Genomic DNA, 18,223 nt, shown 5'->3' with positions numbered 1-18,223 from the left:
TGCTGACACTCCTGGCATCTCGATTTCTCTTTAATTGTTAAACAAAAACATGTCCTGGACTGAAAATCTTTTTGAAAAAAAAGGAATGATTTTATGCAAAGGTCACCAAAAAAGGGGGTTGAAAAAACTGTCTGTGGTAGAGGTCAAAGGTGACTTGTAGCCTGGTCATAGTTAATTGATGAAAACAATAACAATATAACAACGTGGTCCTTTTAAACAAAGCTATGGGAGATTTTTGTGTCGTGTCTGCATATTTCCACTGCAGCCTCTGGCGAGCATGCTCAGTGCAGATGCAGCTGTGGATGGAGAGAAGAGTGCAAAGGAGGAGAGAAAAGAGAGGAGGTCTATGGAGGAGGGGGGGTGACACTGGACGCTGTTGCAGTCGCGAGACTCGGAGCTGCAGCCGAGTGATGGAGACGTCGATGTAGATGGAGAGAGGAACGTCTGCGAGGACATCTACCATCAGGTGAGACAAGAAGAATCAATCTATTCAACCTTTAAACACCATCTTCGTGGACCAGCTGACGAGAGGCGGTGAGAAGATGTACGCCTTCTACTCCCTGCTGGTCTACATCTTCTACACCGTCTTCAAGGAGAAGGAGGAGGACGCGGAGGAGGTGGAAGTAGGTCCTCGCTTTTTTGTTTTGTTTTTCTCTCTCTCTCATAATATATCTTGCCATCTTGTAAATATTGTGTGACGCTCGTGCACGTTGCCGGAGCAGGAGAAGGGAGCTGTTTCCATGGGAACAGAGAGGACGGATGGACACGCCCCCAGATTAAGAAGAAGGCCGTGTACCCTCCTGAGTGAATCCAGTGAGTTCAGAACAAATGTTTTTTTTCTTGTTTTGGCTTCTTTTATGTGGATGTTGGGGGTTTTTTTGCAGGTGGCGAAAGCGATGAGTCGTCAACACCCAGTGATGAAGATGAGGAGGTGTCAGATATCCCAGCATGCACCCCTCTGGCGGCCTTTCTGTCCTTCAAGCAGGAGTCTGAGAAGAGGAGAGAGGTCCAGGTGGAGCCCACGGCGAAGGTACTGGCCTCAGGTTTTTCCCAAATAAATAAATAAAATATAAAAAAATTCAACCTTTTTTTTCAATTATATTTAAATTTATCTTTTTGTATTTCAGAAATATTACAGGTAGATATTTTAGCCATTTATTTCTGTGATATAAAATCGTTTTTTTTCTTTTGATTAAAGCAATTATTTTTATTAATAATATTTTTTTAATAATTTTATCTTTATTAGTAAAACAAGGAGTGAGAAAACGCAAATTCTTTTCAGATACTGTAATTTTATCTTAATGCATATTTTCTTTACTCAAAATTGCTAATTTTCAATAAATTCAGCTTTTGTTCAATGTATTTATTTGAATGTTTTCATCTTTTTTTTTGTATGTAATATAAACTTTGTATGTATTTTTCTCTTTTATTTATTTTAAAATACGACGACTTAAACAGTGACATCAGTTAAGTAAAAAGGACATTTTATATTTTATTATGACATGACAAAAATATCTGTTTTTATTCAATGCATTTATTGGACATTTTCTATTGATTAAAGGCGAAATAAAAGTCGTTTTTTATTTAACTTTTTTTAATTGAATAATTATGAGTATTTAAACATATTTTAATATAATAAACTCACTGGATTCAGTCATTAATGATGTGTTTCTTAAACCATCTGTAAATAACGCCTCACTGATGCTCAGCTGCCAGACTCTCCCCTGATGGCCGTCATGACTCACCTGCTGAGCTTCCTGGAGCAGTACTCGCACTTCCAGCAGCTGCAGCAACAGGCCGACCAGTACCGGGTCCAGCTCAAGAGGCACCGCGTCCAGCACCGGCGCCAGATGAAGGCTCTGCGGACCTCGTACCGCCAGAGGCTCCGGGACAAGAACAGCATCATCAGCGACCTGGAGGAGGCCGTGAGCCAGCAGACCAGCCCTGTTGATGGTGAGAACTTTCATCGTGAGAAATTAAATCACAGTATGTGAGTGTACAATCTTATTGCTATTATTCTATCAATTTTTATTTAATTAAATTAAATTAAATTAAATTAAATTTAATTTAATTTAATTTAATTTAATTTAATTTAATTTAATTTAATTTTAATTTTAATTTTAATTTTAATTTTAATTGGAAATTTTCTCACATTGTGGACGTATAATATGTCATGGCAGTTGACTTTAAAAGGTTACAGGTATAACAACAAAAACAATAAATAAATAAAGAACAAAAACAAAAGAATAAAAGAACAATCAATAATAAAGTTGATAAAAAATAATAAAATAATGATTTTATATATAATAAACACCTGTAAATGTTTACATACTTAGGAACAGAGGTAGGTTGAGGGAGTAAAAAACACATTTAATACATTATATTCATATATTTTTTATTTGTATTTTTATTTTCTTGTTTTTCCTTTTTATTTCATTGTGGGAGACAATTTTACTTTAATTATCGGTATCTTGGGTATATTTATAATTAAATTAACACAATATAAGTTTATACATAAACCATTAAATAACTTTAAATCAATATATATTAATTAAATACATATATATAATAAGTAAGTAAGTCAGTAATTTATATTTATACAGCGCTAATATATGTTTAAAAAAAAATGGATATAAAAGAAACTCCAAGAACAAATAACTATCATGTTTTAATGACTTTTTAAAGGAAAATAGGTACTTAACTCTCAGAAACGTCCTAAATGATTGACACCATGGGTGCAAAATATATACTATGAAAGCCCAACAAGTCATTTAAAATAAAGAATATTTAGCATGATTTAGAACCAGATCATAAATATCCAGAACAAAGGATTCACCAGGAGCCTCTTCACGCACTTCAGAGCTTCATCTGTGAAGGACACGATCGGCCTTTAAAGAACAGACAGAAGGATCTATAATATGTGTATAATGTGTGTGATATATATCCTGGTGTGTGTGATCTATATCCTGGTGTGTGTGATCTATATCCTGGTGTGTGTGATCTATATCCTGGTGTGTGATCTATATCCTGGTGTGTGTGATCTATATCCTGGTGTGTGATCTATATCCTGGTGTATGTGATCTATATCCTGGTGTGTGATCTATATCCTGGTGTGTGTGATCTATATCCTGGTGTGTGTGATCTATATCCTGGTGTGTGTGATCTATATCCTGGTGTGTGATCTATATCCTGGTGTGTGTGATCTATATCCTGGTGTGTGATCTATATCCTGGTGTGTGTGATCTATATCCTGGTGTGTGATCTATATCCTGGTGTATGTGATCTATATCCTGGTGTGTGATCTATATCCTGGTGTGTGATCTATATTCTGGTGTGTGATCTATATCCTGGTGTGTGATCTATATCCTGGTGTGTGTGATCTATATCCTGGTGTGTGATCTATATCCTGGTGTGTGATCTATATCCTGGTGTGTGATCTATATCCTGGTGTGTGATCTATATCCTGGTGTGTGTGATCTATATCCTGGTGTGTGATCTATATCCTGGTGTGTGTGATCTATATCCTGGTGTGTGTGATCTATATCCTGGTGTGTGTGATCTATATCCTGGTGTGTGATCTATATCCTGGTGTGTGTGATCTATATCCTGGTGTGTGATCTATATCCTGGTGTGTGTGATCTATATCCTGGTGTGTGTGATCTATATCCTGGTGTGTGTGATCTATATCCTGGTGTGTGATCTATATCCTGGTGTGTGTGATCTATATCCTGGTGTGTGTGATCTATATCCTGGTGTGTGATCTATATCCTGGTGTGTGTGATCTATATCCTGGTGTGTGATCTATATCCTGGTGTGTGATCTATATCCTGGTGTGTGTGTTCTATATCCTGGTGTGTGTGATCTATATCCTGGTGTGTGTGATCTATATCCTGGTGTGTGTGATCTATATCCTGGTGTGTGTGATCTATATCCTGGTGTGTGTGATCTATATCCTGGTGTGTGATCTATATCCTGGTGTGTGTGATCTATATCCTGGTGTGTGTGATCTATATCCTGGTGTGTGTGATCTATATCCTGGTGTGTGATCTATATCCTGGTGTGTGTGATCTATATCCTGGTGTGTGTGATCTATATCCTGGTGTGTGATCTATATCCTGGTGTGTGATCTATATCCTGGTGTGTGATCTATATCCTGGTGTGTGTGATCTATATCCTGGTGTGTGATCTATATCCTGGTGTGTGATCTATATCCTGGTGTGTGATCTATATCCTGGTGTGTGTGATCTATATCCTGGTGTGTGTGATCTATATCCTGGTGTGTGTGATCTATATCCTGGTGTGTGATCTATATCCTGGTGTGTGTGATCTATATCCTGGTGTGTGATCTATATCCTGGTGTGTGATCTATATCCTGGTGTGTGATCTATATCCTGGTGTGTGTGATCTATATCCTGGTGTGTGTGATCTATATCCTGGTGTGTGATCTATATCCTGGTGTGTGTGATCTATATCCTGGTGTGTGTGATCTATATCCTGGTGTGTGATCTATATCCTGGTGTGTGATCTTCACCTTCATGGAGCTGCAGCATGAGAGGAAGCCTGGCTCTCCTCCATGAATAAGTGATGTTGCGATGATTTATTTGCCACAAACTCTCCGACAAGTCGCGGCACATGTTACTCAACCACGTGTGCTCGTGTCGGGACTAAAAATAACGTAGACTCGACCTTATCTTAACTTTTAATTCATGGCAAATTTACTTGATTTTCTCTGATATTTATTTGATGTTTTCATCTTATTGTAGGTTAAACTGTTTATGTGTTTTCTCTTTTATATATTGATTAAAACACTTTATATCCATATGTTATATTGTATGTGTGACGCTTAAATAAGATAATTAGGTAAAAAGAAGAATAAAAAAAGTGTCATAAATAAGGATATTATAAAATGTAATTATGACATGACATCATCAAAACTATCTCAAGAATGTTCTTTTATTCAATATATTTACTTGAATTTCTTCATCTTTTTAGTTGTAATTTAAACGACTAATATATGTTTCTCTAGTATTTATTTTGAATCATAATATACAGTATATTCAATATATACATACATTGTATTGTATGCTGGATGATTACATTAATAGTTAAATATAAAGAAGATTAAAAATGTTATTAGTATTAGGATTTTTAAATTGTAATAATGTCATGAAATTATAGTTTTTAATTCAATATATATATTTGAATTCTCTCAAATGTTTTTGTAATACAAGCTAAACATGTCTTTTTTCCCTTTTATTTATTTAAAAATCTAATGATATACACATTATAAAATATTATATATTATATTATTAAAGATCAAAGATTATGTATTATGTAATATATATATATATATATATATATATATATATATTAAATTTAAAAAAGTCGAAATCTAAATAAACAATATATAATTAATAAGGATATTCTAGCATATTATTGTGTCATGACTTTAAAAAAGAAATGAATAAATTTCATGTATTATATGAAAACTGTATAAATACAAACACATTATTAAATATATGTTTTTTAAAAAAGCTTTTAAAAAGTGTACAAATTCCTAAACTATTTGAAGATGAACCTCTGGGGGATTCTTTCATTTTTTAATGGAATAGAAACGTGATCCAGCTGAAGACGTGTGCGAGCGAACAGTTGTGTTAACTCAACTAGTTATGATTAGTTAATGAGCTGATGTTCATCAATTATACAAGACACTTATAGAAGAACACATGATATCCCGTGTGTGTGACTAAGTAAGTAAGTCAGTAATATGTGTCCAGCAGGCGAGAGCAGTGACGTCCATGGCGTCCACAGGCTGGTGGAGTCGGTGTCGGACCTTCAGGGCCAGAAGAGTCGACTGAGATCCGAACTGAGGCTCCTGCACTCACAGCTGGAGCAGAAGGATCGAGACAAACACTCTCGTGTGCAGGTGTTCCAGAAGCAGGTGCGTCTCACTTCAGCTTCTCTGGCTATATCATAGTATTACCTTTAATTTTCAATAAGAAATGGTCATTACTGGATTTTTGTTTAGAAATTAACCAAATATTTGTTAACCCTTGTGTTATCTCTGGGCTAATGTGACCCGAAAGCCTGAAAACAAATGTGTTTGTGGTATCCCTTGTCTTGTCTCTGGGTCAAGGTGAACAACCTCTCTGGCTTACATAAATACATATACAGTGGGGGACCCACATTGTGGCCCAGAGACAACAAAAGGGATACCAAAAACACATTTGTTTTCAGGCTTTCAGGTCACCGTGACTCAGAGACGGATACCACAAACACATTTGTTTTCAGGCTTTCGGGTCACCTTGACCCAGAGACAACACAAGGTATACCACAAACACATTTGTTATCGGGCCTTCGGGTCTCCTTGACCCAGAGACAACACAAGGTATACCACAAACACATTTGTTTTCAGGCTTTCGGGTCACCTTGACCCAGAGACAACACAAGGTATACCACAAACACATTTGTTATCGGGCCTTCGGGTCTCCTTGAGCCAAAGATAACACAAGGGATACCAAAGACACATTTGTTTTCGGGCATTCTGGTCAACTTGACCCTGAGATAACACAAGGGATACAACAAACACATTTGTTATCGGGCCTTCGGGTCTCCTTGAGCCAAAGATAACACAAGGGATACCATGAACACATTTGTTTTCAGGCCTTTGGCTCATAACACAAGGGATACCACAAACACATTTGTTTTCGGTCCTTCGGGTCACCTTGACCCAGAGACAACACAAGGGATACCACAAACACATTTGTTTTCGGTCCTTCGCGTCACCTCTACGCAGAGACAACGCAAGGGATACCACAAACACATTTATTTTCGATCCTTCGCGCCGCATCTACGCAGAGACAATGCAAGGGATACCACAAACACTTTTGAAGTGCGAAGCAAAATGAAAAACTCTGAAAAACATGTACAAACTCTTTTAAACAAATTTACCAGCTTTGAAACTTTTTATTTTGTTCTATGAGATTATCATTTGTTTTGCCCCTCTGGGCCACCGTACTATTCTTCTGTCATTGGATTATTATCATGTTCTGTGAGGAAGTGAATCTTCAAGAGTTTGTCTGGTGAACAGATCGACGAGCTGAAGAGCTGCATCGAGGAGCGCGAGGAGGAGCTGACCCGACTGAGAACCTCATCTGTGAGTCTTTCTACCCTTCGACTGGTTCCGTTCTCTAACCCCTATGGGTTTCCAGGGCGCCACGGATTCCGAGAAGAGGGTCCTGTGTCTGTCCGTGGAGAACGAGACCCTGAAGCAGAGCCTGGCCGTGACCCAGGGCCTCCTCCAGCAGCTGACCACGGTCGCCCCCTCGCAGTCCAGCGCCGCCCTGCTCAAGGTGAGACCGACCCCGGACTCAGGTCCTTCCCCTGACCCCCCGCGGTGTCTGCAGGAGAACGAGAGCCTGCGGGGTCGAGTCCAGCAGCTGGAGGTCTCCCTGCAGCAGCGAGCCGAGCAGATCCTGCACCAGGAGCGTCGCAGCGAGGAGAAGGAGTGGAGGCGAGGGGAGGAGGAGAGGAGGAGGGAGGAGCGAGTGAAGGAGCTGCAGCAGGAGCTGGACAGAGAGAGGTCCAAGGAGCCGCCGGTGAAGGTGGTTTTTAAAAAACCTTCTTCTAGAACCAGATGATGAAGATAATGAATGAATATGTTTCTCAGTACGTGACTCAGACGGTGGAGGTCGAGTCTCCGTCCACCATCAAGACCCTGAACAAGGTCCGGCAGAAGAACGAGCTGCTGGTCAACAAGCTGGCCAATCAGAACGAGCGATGCAAGCAGCTGGAGGAGCAGATCAGGAAGTCGGACGAATACACTTGTAACCTGCAGCACAAGGTGGGACCAATATTTACTAATTTAATTATTATTATTTATTTATTTTTTAATGGTATCTTTTTTTTCTTTTTCAAGCACAGAAAACATTAAAGAGAAAAAAACACATTGTTGAGCTGTGGAAATAGAAGTTACAGCATGATATTGAACATTAAATTTGATGAAACTGAAACTTTTTCTTTTTTTTTTAAATGTTGTATTTGTTTTAGGCACATACGTTTTATTTTTATTTTTTATAATTACATTTTAAAATATTGTATTTCCTTTAAATAACGGGATTTAATTATTTCTGTATTGAACACATTTGTTTTTTGGGGCCTTCGGGTCACCTTGACCCGGAGACAACACAAGGGATACCACAAACACATTTGTTTTCGGTCTTTCAGGTCACCTTGACCCAGAGACAACACAAGGGATACCACAAACACATTTGTATTTGGTTCTTAGGGTCACCTTGACCCAGAGATAACACAGGGATACCACAAACACATTTGTATTTGGTACTTTGGGTCATCTGGACCCAGAGACAACACAGGACAACACAGGGGATACCACAAACACATTTGTATTTGGTACTTTGGGTCATCTGGACCCAGAGACAACACAGGACAACACAGGGGATACCACAAACACATTCGTTTTCAGTCCTTCGGGTCACCTTGACCCGGAGACAACAAAGGGGATACCACAAACACATTTGTTTTCAGTCCTTCAGGTCACCTTGACCCAAAGACAACACAAGGGATATCAGTCCTTCTTTATTGAAATGTTGTGGTGTGGAAATTATTTGTTTAAAGTATTTAAAAACATTTGAAATGTTAAATTTAATTTTCTAATTGAACTGATCTACTTTCATAGCAGAATTTATTTCCAAATATTGGAAAAGAAAATACATGAATACAGTGTTAGAGGAGAAAAAGAAAAATCTGATGAAATTATTTCTAGTAGGTTTGACACACTTAGTCCATTTAATCCAAATCTTTCTTTTTTAAACTTGACCTTCAGATCGCAGCGTACGAGCGAGAGATCAGCAAGTTGAGGGAGGAGCTGCTGAAGGAGATCGATCACCTGGAGGAGAGGAAGGACGAGGCCGTGAAGGCGGCGGCCAGTTGTTCTGCAGAACATTTCCAGGACTTGCAGCAGCAGTTTGTCGGTGAGTCTCCTCCAGTCTAGAGAGTCCAGCAGGAGGTGATCACGTGTCAAACTCTGCAGGTCTACAGAAGCGTCTCACGGCTCTACCCCCCACGCTACGCTGCATGAAGACCGACTACGCCAGCCTCCGGAGCCAGGTCCGCAACTTCTCCGACTTCTACGGAGGTGCTGTGAAGGAAGCCAAAAACCAGGTAAGGCTTGAGACTAAATGAAAACGTGTGCTTTAGTTTTTAGCTTTATTTATTAAAAACAAAACATAATTTATATAAGATTTAAATAAAATAAAATAAACCATATTTTGTATATAACAATGTACTTAAAAAAAACTGGTAAGACAGGGTAAGACGAGCTAACGCCGGTCTATGGAAAGTCTAGCGTCATGAGAAGGTCCCACTAATACCGTCTGTTAAGGGGAAAAACGGGGAAATCCATACAGAATCTTAACAAACAATGATGTTTTACAAATTTTAAAGAATCAATTTATATTAAGATATAAAAGCTACTTGTAGTACTACTTGTAACTGTAGATCGTTGAAAGTGTATCTTTAAACAAGCGTCAAATTTTAAACATCTTAATATGATATTTTTTTGTCAGGAGTGATTAACAAAGAGACCCTTGAGCAGTTTGGCTGCCCAAACATGTATGGCGGCAAAATCCACTAAAAAGTCCAAAATATAGTCAATGAACAAAACAAAAACACACCGAAAAACAATTCACCAAAATTGCTGACAAAAAGTTTCAGGACAAATCAAAATGTCCAGGAAAATCATGAAGCCAAAGTAAAGTCTACCAGGTAAGACGAGCTAACGCCGGTCTATGGAAAGTCTAGCGTCATGAGAAGGTCCCACTAATACCGTCTGACATGGGCAATAATGGGGAAATCCATACAAAATCTTAACAAACAATGATGTTTTACAAATTTCAAAGTATCAATTTATATTAAGATACAAAAGCTATTTGTAGTACTACTTGTAACTGTAGATCGTTGGAAGCGTATCTTTAAACAAGCGTCAAAATTTTAAACATCTTAATATAATATTTTTTGTCAGGAGTGATTAACAAAGAGACCCTTGAGCGGTTTGGCTGCCCAAACATGTATGGCGGCAAAATCCACTAAAAAGTCCAAAATATAGTCAATGAACAAAACAAAAACACACAAATTGCTGACAAAAAGTTTCAGGACAAATGAGAATGTCCAGGAAAATCATGAGGCCAGAGTAGAGTCTACCAGGTAAGATGAGCTAACGCTGGTCTATGGAAAGTCTAGCGTCACTAGAAGGTCCCACTAATACTGTCTGACAAGGGAAAAAATGTATATTAAGATACAAAAGCTACTTGTAGTACTACTTGTAGAGTCTACCATGCAGATCTGTAAGACGAGCTAACGCCAGTCTATGGAAAGTCTAGTGTCATTAGAAGGTCACACTAATACCGTCTGACAAATGGGAAAAACAGGGAAATCAATACAAAATCTTAACAAACAATGATGTTTTACAAATTTAAAGGATACATTTAGTAGTATATTTTAATCTTAACACTTTTTTATGCACTTTTTCTTTCCATCTACGCTAGATTTCCGCTGCTATTCATGAAATGTCTGAAGCCAACAAAGATCTTCTGGAGAAATATAGGAAAGAGGTCGCACTCCGCAGAAAATACCACGAACAGCTGGTGGAGCTAAAAGGTACATTTTTTCCAAACGTAAAATTAAACTTGTATTTAACGTGTATTTAATCTATAGTACAGGTACAAGTATTTTTTGTGTGCGGGTATTAAATTTTTTTTTGCAGGCAACATCCGTGTGCTGTGTCGTGTGAAGCCGGTGCTGAAGGAGGACCAGAGCGAGGAGGGTCACTCCATCGTGGTGACCACGGACCCCAACAACGAGTCTTCTCTGACCGTGATGACCAAAGGGAAGAGTCGCGTGTTTGAGCTGGACAAGGTCTTCCATCCTCATGCCACTCAGGAGGAGGTCATTGACTGTTTAATACAATTGTATTTACTATCTATGTATGTCTGTCATAATAATGGCTATCAAATAGTACTTTTTTTTAAGGGAAAAAAATGTAATTCTGCTTGAAAAATTGAATGCTATGATAACAACGCTAACACCAAATGAGCTCGTCAAGAAGGGGAAAAAATAACATTTTTCTAACACACAATATTTGAGCAACACTCACTGTTACTTATCAACCTGAAATTTTAACTTTGCTTACAAAAGCACAAAATAAAAGCTGCTAGCATTGGAAAGATGCTAGCTAGATGCTAAGCTAAATTAGCTTGTGTTGTTTAGCTAAGTTAGCTAAAAGGTATTTGTTAACACACCCCGGCCGTACATAATTTTAATAAAAAGTTGCAAAATATAATATAATATAATTAATTAAGTTGAAAAGAGGTTTTTAATTATTTTTTTAAGCTAGTATTTGAAAGATGCTAAATTAGCTTGTGTTGTGTTACTTTAGCTAAATTATCTAATATGTACTTGCTAAACCCCCCACCCCCCACCATCTACTCATTTCAGTAAAAACTTGCTATTTATAATATAATTAAATAAGATGTAAAGGGGTTTTAATTTTTTTTTAGCTAGCATTTGAAAGGCGCTAGCTAGATGCTAAGCTAAATTAGCTAACATGTATTTGTTGACTCCCCCCACAATCTTCTCAGTTCAGTAAAAACTTGCAAAATTTAATATAATATATTCAAATTAGATGAAAAGGTTTTTTTAAAGGATGCTAGCTAGATGCCAAGCTAAATTAGCTTGTGTTCTGTTACTTTAGCTAAATTATCTCACATGTATTTGCTAACACCCCCCACCATCTTCTCATTTCAGTAAAAACTTTCAAAATGTAATATAATATAATTAAATTAGATGAAAAGGGGTTTTAGCTTTTTTTTTAGCTAGCATTTGAAAGATGCTAGCTAATTTAGCTTCTGTTGTGTAACTTTAGCTAAATTATCTAATATGTATTTGCTAAACCCCCCTCCCCCCACCATCTACTCATTTCAGTAAAAAATTGCTATTTATAATATAATTAAATAAGATGTAAAGGGGTTTTAATTTTTTTTTAGCTAGCATTTGGAAGGTGCTAGCTAGATGCTAAGCTAAATCAGCTAACAGGTATTTGTTGACTCCCCCCACCACCTTCTCATTTTAGTAAAAACTTGCAAAATATAATATATTCAGATTAGATGAACATTTTTTTAAAAGATCCTAGCTAGATGCTTAGCTAAAATAGATTGTGTTTTGTTAATTTAGCTAAATTATCTAACATGTATTTGCTAACTCCCCCCACCATTTCTCATTAGTAAAATCTTGCAAAATGTAATATAATATAATTAAATTAGATGAAAAGGGGTTTTAAGGTTCTTTTTAGCTAGCATTTTAAGATGCTAGATGCTAAGCTTAATTAGCTTGTGTTGTGTTACTATAGCTTACAGGTATTTGCTAACTCCCCCCACCATTTCTCATCAGAAGAAAGTTGTAAAACGTAATATAATATAATTAAATTAGATTAAAAGGGGTTTTAACTTTTTTTTTCGCTAGTATTTAAAATATGCTAGATAAATTAGCTTGTGTTGTGTTACTATAGCTAACAGGTATTTGTTAACTCTTCTACGATCTTTTAATTTCAGTAAAAAGTTGAAAATATAAAATGATATAATTAAATTAGATGAAAAGGGGTGTAAAGGTTTTGCTAGCATTTTAAAATGCTAGTTAAACCTTAGCTCACTTAGCTTTTGTTGCTGCGTTATCTAACAGGTATTTGTTATCTCCCCCCGCCATCTTCTTATTCCAGTAAAAACTTGAAAAATATAATGAAATGAGAGTGTTTTTTAAATGGCTGCAACAGGTCGATGATGTTGTTAACAAAGCAGATGTTTCCAGGTGTTCCAGGAGATCGAGCCGCTCGTCGTCTCCTGCATCGATGGATATCACGTCTGCATCTTCGCCTACGGACAGACGGGCTCCGGGAAAACCTACACCATGGAGGTAACCATAGCAACGAAAGAATAGTTTGATGATATTTAACTCTGTTGGGCTCTCAGGGCAGCGTGGAGAACCCGGGCATCAACAAGCGAGCGCTGAAGCACCTGTTCCACGAGGTGGAGGAGAGGAAGGACATGTGGAGCTACACCATCACCGTCAGCTCCGTGGAGATCTACAACGAAGTGCTGAGGTAACATCTGCAGGAGGTTTCAACGGCATCTGTTGCTGACCATGTTGTGTTCCGGGTCAGGGATCTGCTGAGCAAGGACGGAGACAAACTGGACATTAAGCTCAACCCGGACGGAACCGGACACTTGCACGTGCCTGGACTCAGAGTCATCGAAGTCAAGAGCTTCCAGCACATTAAGAAGGTTTTTGTTAGGTTTCTATTAACTATGTTGAGAGCATGTTCTTAAAGGATTTTTTAATAAATCTATTAAAATTACAAAACAATATTAAAGCGGATTAACAAATAACGACAGACAGAAAACACATTAAATGTAATTTAAATAAATAATGACGTTTTTAAAAAATATGTTTGAAAAAAATGACTAAAAACAGTCACACTTAGATCATGTCACAAAATAAACAAGAAGCAAATAAAGACGGAACAAATAAATTAAAGCTCAATAAATTCAATACGACAGAATTTTGAATGTTAAAAATGACAGATGAATTCAAAATACTTAAGTTTTGATCTTAAAATAAACCAAAATATATATATATATATATATTTATTTATCTATTTACAAAATTGTCGTTTTCTATTTCCAACTATTTCAACTGATGAAAACACAAACATGAGACAAAAAAAAGACACACACTAAAAATGTATTTAAAAAATGTTATTAAAAAGTACAATTAAAATAAAAAAAATAAAAATATTGATATTTTTAATACAATTCTGAGAGCTTGTGAAATGAATCTCACACAAAAAGGCAATGGTTTCAAAATTATATTAAAATACAAATCATCAAAATAAAAAATCAAATCATTTCAATATTTAAGAAACGTGTCAATAAAAACATTAAAATATAGATAAAGTGATACTTTGTGTGTATTGGCGAGGATCTGTTGATACGATACGTATATATAACGATACGATATATTCTGATACTGTAGTAACAAGGATATATCGTAGTATTGTTGAGTACTTGACACTGGTGTTCTAGAATTTACAGTCGAAGTTGTAACTTTTTTCATTTTATTTGAAAACAAAATATGTCCAAACATCAGCTTTAAAAGCTGCTGGACTCCACTGTATCCTCTCGTCCTCAGTCATCGCCAGGATCTCTCAGGATTTTCTTCTTCCATTAGCTGCGGAGGACGTAGTGACTTAAAGTTAAATTGCAACACAAAAATGACTAAACGCTGTAAATATTTGCATGTTAATAGATTTAAAAAATATAAATAAAATAAAATATGTATGTAAAATGTTATTGTGATGTTAAGTGAATCAGTATTTGACTACACAGCTAGTTACTTGTATGTACTAACGTTGTGTTCCTGGTTGATGTAGATCTTGGCGACCGCTCGCAGACACAGGATCACCTTCGCGACTCAGATGAACCAGCACAGCTCTCGCTCTCACGCTCTGCTCTGCATCACCGTTCAGGGCACAGACCTGGCCACTGGATCCAAGTCCACCGGTGAGATCCTAGACATTATGAACCAAAAACCACTTGTTTTCTCAAAGAAAGAGAGTGAAGGTCGTGTCACTCTTTTCTGTGTAAACTCATAGTCTGTGTACTTTCCTAATCTTGATTTTTTTTATGCAAGTATATCAGTAAATGGTTGGAATTAATATTTAAAAATGTTTTTAAGTTTTTATGGAAAAGGTTTTTTAAACATTGAATTATTCATTTATTTTATTAATTGAATTTAATATTTTTTACAGTGATAGATGGATTTTTTAGTTTGTTTTTTAGATGTTTTATAGAGTTTAACATTTTTAACGTTGAAACTTTGATTTTTTTTAATTGAAATTTATTTTTTTAAGCATTGATTTATTTATTTATATTTATTTTAATTTAATATTTTCTATATTGAAATGTTGAATTTGTAATCTTCTTTAAACAAATATATAAATAAATTTTAAAAAATCACAGATATTTTGCTGCAAGTTTATCAGTACTTGAGAATATTTAGCTGTTGTATTTAATATTTAAAATGTTGTTGCTTTTTTATTTAAAATAACCATTTAAATATAGAATTTTTTTAACTAATTTAATTTAATTGTTTTTAACGTAAAAGGTGGAATTGGTTTGTTTTTTAATAATTGGAAAAAAAACAATCACATTTTTTTTAAATAAATCAATATTTTCTACCCATAAAGTTTAACATTTTAAATGTTGAAACCTTGATTATATATCTTTTTAAGCGTTGATTTATTTATTTTTATTTCATATTTTCTATATTGAAATATATTGAATATTTGTTATCTTCAATAGTTTAATTTAACAAATCGTTTTTTCAAAATAAAACATTTTTTTCACACAGATTTTAACCTTATCCCTAATTCCAATAATTCAACAATAAAATGTATTATTTCAATATTTATTCATTCATAGCCTTTTAAATACAATATGAAACAAGATTGGCTAAAAGTCGGATAAGGTACTTTTTGGTATTATTTGGTAAAATTTTATATTGAATTTAAATGGTTATGAATGAAAAAATATTAATATTGGTGATTTTATTTTTGAATTATTGGAATAAGAATCAAACTCTGTGTAAAAAACTATTATTTTGTAGAATTCTTTCTTTTTTTATATTCAATAAAAAAGGGCAATTCAATGAACAAATGATTCAATTATAAAAAAGAACAAATTCCAATATAATAGTGTCTTTTTTTCCGCTTCGATAATTCTATATATTTTTCCCAACAGGTAAGCTGAACCTGGTGGATCTGGCCGGGTCGGAGCGCGTGTGGAAGTCCGGGGCGGAGGGCGAGCGCCTGAAGGAGGCCCAGAACATCAACCGCTCCCTGCTGTCTCTGGGCGACGTGATCCAGGCCCTGAGAGGGCGACAAACCCACATCCCGTTCAGGAACTCCCGCCTCACCTACCTCCTGCAGGACTCCCTGGGGAAGGGCAGCAAGACCGCCATGGTGGTGCAGGTGAGGAAGACCCGGTTCCATCACGTGACCTCGATCCGACCCGTGTGTCCCTGAACCAGGTGTCGTCTCTGGGGAGTGATGCGGGCGAGACCCTGTGCTCGCTCAAGTTCGCCCAGAAGGTCTGCAAGGTGGAGCTGGGGCCGGCGGCGAGGAAGATCGAGGCCGGGGGGGGTCACTGCGACTGACCTTGACCCTCAACCCCGACACACACCAGCTGATCCTGCTGAAGGGCTACACTGGAGGTTTCTGACCCTTTATCTGGAAACAACTGCTGCCTCGCTCGCAACCATGTGTTCAAACCTCGTTAGCTTCGCTGTGTAAACCTAGTCTTTCCATCGTGAATGTTTCAGTCCATCAGTGACGTCAGAATTTAAATTCTTTAAATTATTATGTTGACATTTTGAATTTTCTTACCATCATTTTTTTTCTAAGCATTAAACTATTTTTTTTTCATCGTTAACGTCAATAATTTCGGTATTTATAGGTTGAATTTGTATTATTTTCTGATATATTACATTTAAATATTTGAATATTGTCTAAATTAAGGATTTTTTTTATACATAGAGTTAATATTATAGCTCCAATAATTCAAACACATTTTTTATTCAATATTTTTATTTTATTTTTAACATAGAAATGAAAATAAAATATCTTATAATTAAAAAAAACATTTTCTAAATTATTGTTTGTTTTTTAATTAGTGTAAAGTTTTAAGTGTGTTAAGTAGATTGTTACTCTTTTTAGGTTTTTCATATGAAATATAAAAAGCTACACATTTAACTGTATTTTTTAATAATTGGAACTAGGATTTTAAACTATATGTGTAAAATAAAGTATTCAATTTGCAAATTATGAAGTATTTTCTGACAATTAAATTAAAAGTTTAAGTATATTTTTATTGACAAATAATGAGATAGTATTGACATATATATACTATCATGCATAGTTTTCCATTTTCCAATTTTAAAAGAGGAAAAGAAAAAGGAGCAAAAAGTTAAATTAAATAGAAAAAAAAACATTTAGATTTTTTTTTAATTATCTACGTAAGACAGAATTTTTAGGGTGTTTTTTTTTTTTTAATAGAAATTACAACAAAAGTTTAAATTACTGAATACAATTATTTAATAAAAACAAATTCAACCTCTTAATATTGGAAATTTTGAATTCAATTATTTAAACAAAAAAAAAGTTAAAAAACATTTCAATAAAAACGTCAATCTTCTGATGTCACTGATGTTCCTTCATAGTGTTAAACGTCCATGAACAGCCAAAAATGTAGCTGCACTTATATATCCACTGACACTGAAGTCACATTTTTGTAAACAAAAAAAAGAAGTTTTGCTTTAGAGTCTTCCTGGAAGTTTTTTGGGGAAAAAGCCGTGGCCTTGTTTTCAATTCCTCCGTCAGAGTGGAGTCTGGGCCTGAGAGTTACAAACTGAAGATGCACTTTAAGCAGGAAGAACAGAAGGAAGTGTCAGCGAGAAAAACGGTGCTTGTAGGAATCACTAGTGAATGTTGTTTCTTGTTTATGATCCCCTCGGGCTCTGCAGCCTCTAGACGCTCGGCTGTGAAGACGCTTATCCTGCGGGTCAGCACTTGTTAAAGGTCGGTTTATAATTGACAAAATGTCGCTTGAAATAAATCAGCTTTAACGTTTTAAAGGAAGGGTAGGTGATCTTAAAAAAAAACAGATTTCAGGATAATCTACACGAGGGTGTCGACAGTATTTTAATGAAGGGCCTCAGCGGATGATGTGAAGTTGAAGCAGGGGCCAAATGTAAACTGTGATGTTATATGAAGATTGATCAGAATTTCAAAATAAAAGCTCCTTCAACAAGTATTCCATCAGCGGCTTCACTTTGTGTCGTTATTTGGCTCTTGATGTCATTGTCATACTTGTGAGAGTTTTGATGCGTTTCCCAATATCATATCATATAGAAAATATTATTAAATGCAATAATTTCAAGTATTAGTACTTTTCACTTTTTAGTACATTAAGAAAAATTGTATTTATTGGTTGGATTTGGGTTTGAAGGGGATCTTAAGCTCCGGGGAAACATCACCTACCCCTCCTTTAAAGAAATGACTGCAGACGCTCAATAAAACCTCCTGTCACTCACCTGT

The 18,223-nt window shown here is 36.0% G+C and overlaps 1 protein-coding gene across 1 annotated transcript; it reads left to right on the top strand.

The window, feature by feature from the left end:
- Window positions 1-377: 377 nt before the first annotated feature.
- Window positions 378-16,631, top strand: LOC148062788 (kinesin-like protein KIFC3). Its single transcript, XM_087778760.1, has 20 exons — window positions 378-466; window positions 522-623; window positions 723-813; window positions 885-1,030; window positions 1,710-1,968; window positions 5,778-5,941; window positions 7,091-7,156; window positions 7,212-7,352; window positions 7,407-7,604; window positions 7,670-7,843; window positions 8,846-8,993; window positions 9,053-9,183; window positions 10,566-10,677; window positions 10,784-10,965; window positions 12,880-12,984; window positions 13,041-13,171; window positions 13,232-13,352; window positions 14,501-14,630; window positions 15,870-16,099; window positions 16,159-16,631. Exons 2-20 carry the CDS (start codon window positions 543-545, stop codon window positions 16,282-16,284), a joined length of 2,736 nt encoding a protein of 911 aa, XP_087634886.1. The 5' UTR covers window positions 378-466; window positions 522-542; the 3' UTR covers window positions 16,285-16,631.
- Window positions 16,632-18,223: the final 1,592 nt, after the last annotated feature.

Source organism: Callionymus lyra, chromosome 17, assembly GCF_982586985.1.
Source record: "Callionymus lyra chromosome 17, fCalLyr1.hap1.1, whole genome shotgun sequence".
In the NCBI taxonomy this organism is placed as follows: domain Eukaryota; kingdom Metazoa; phylum Chordata; class Actinopteri; order Syngnathiformes; family Callionymidae; genus Callionymus; species Callionymus lyra.
The sequence above is the reverse complement of the archived record's forward strand: the minus strand, read 5'-3'. Positions and strand labels throughout refer to the sequence as shown.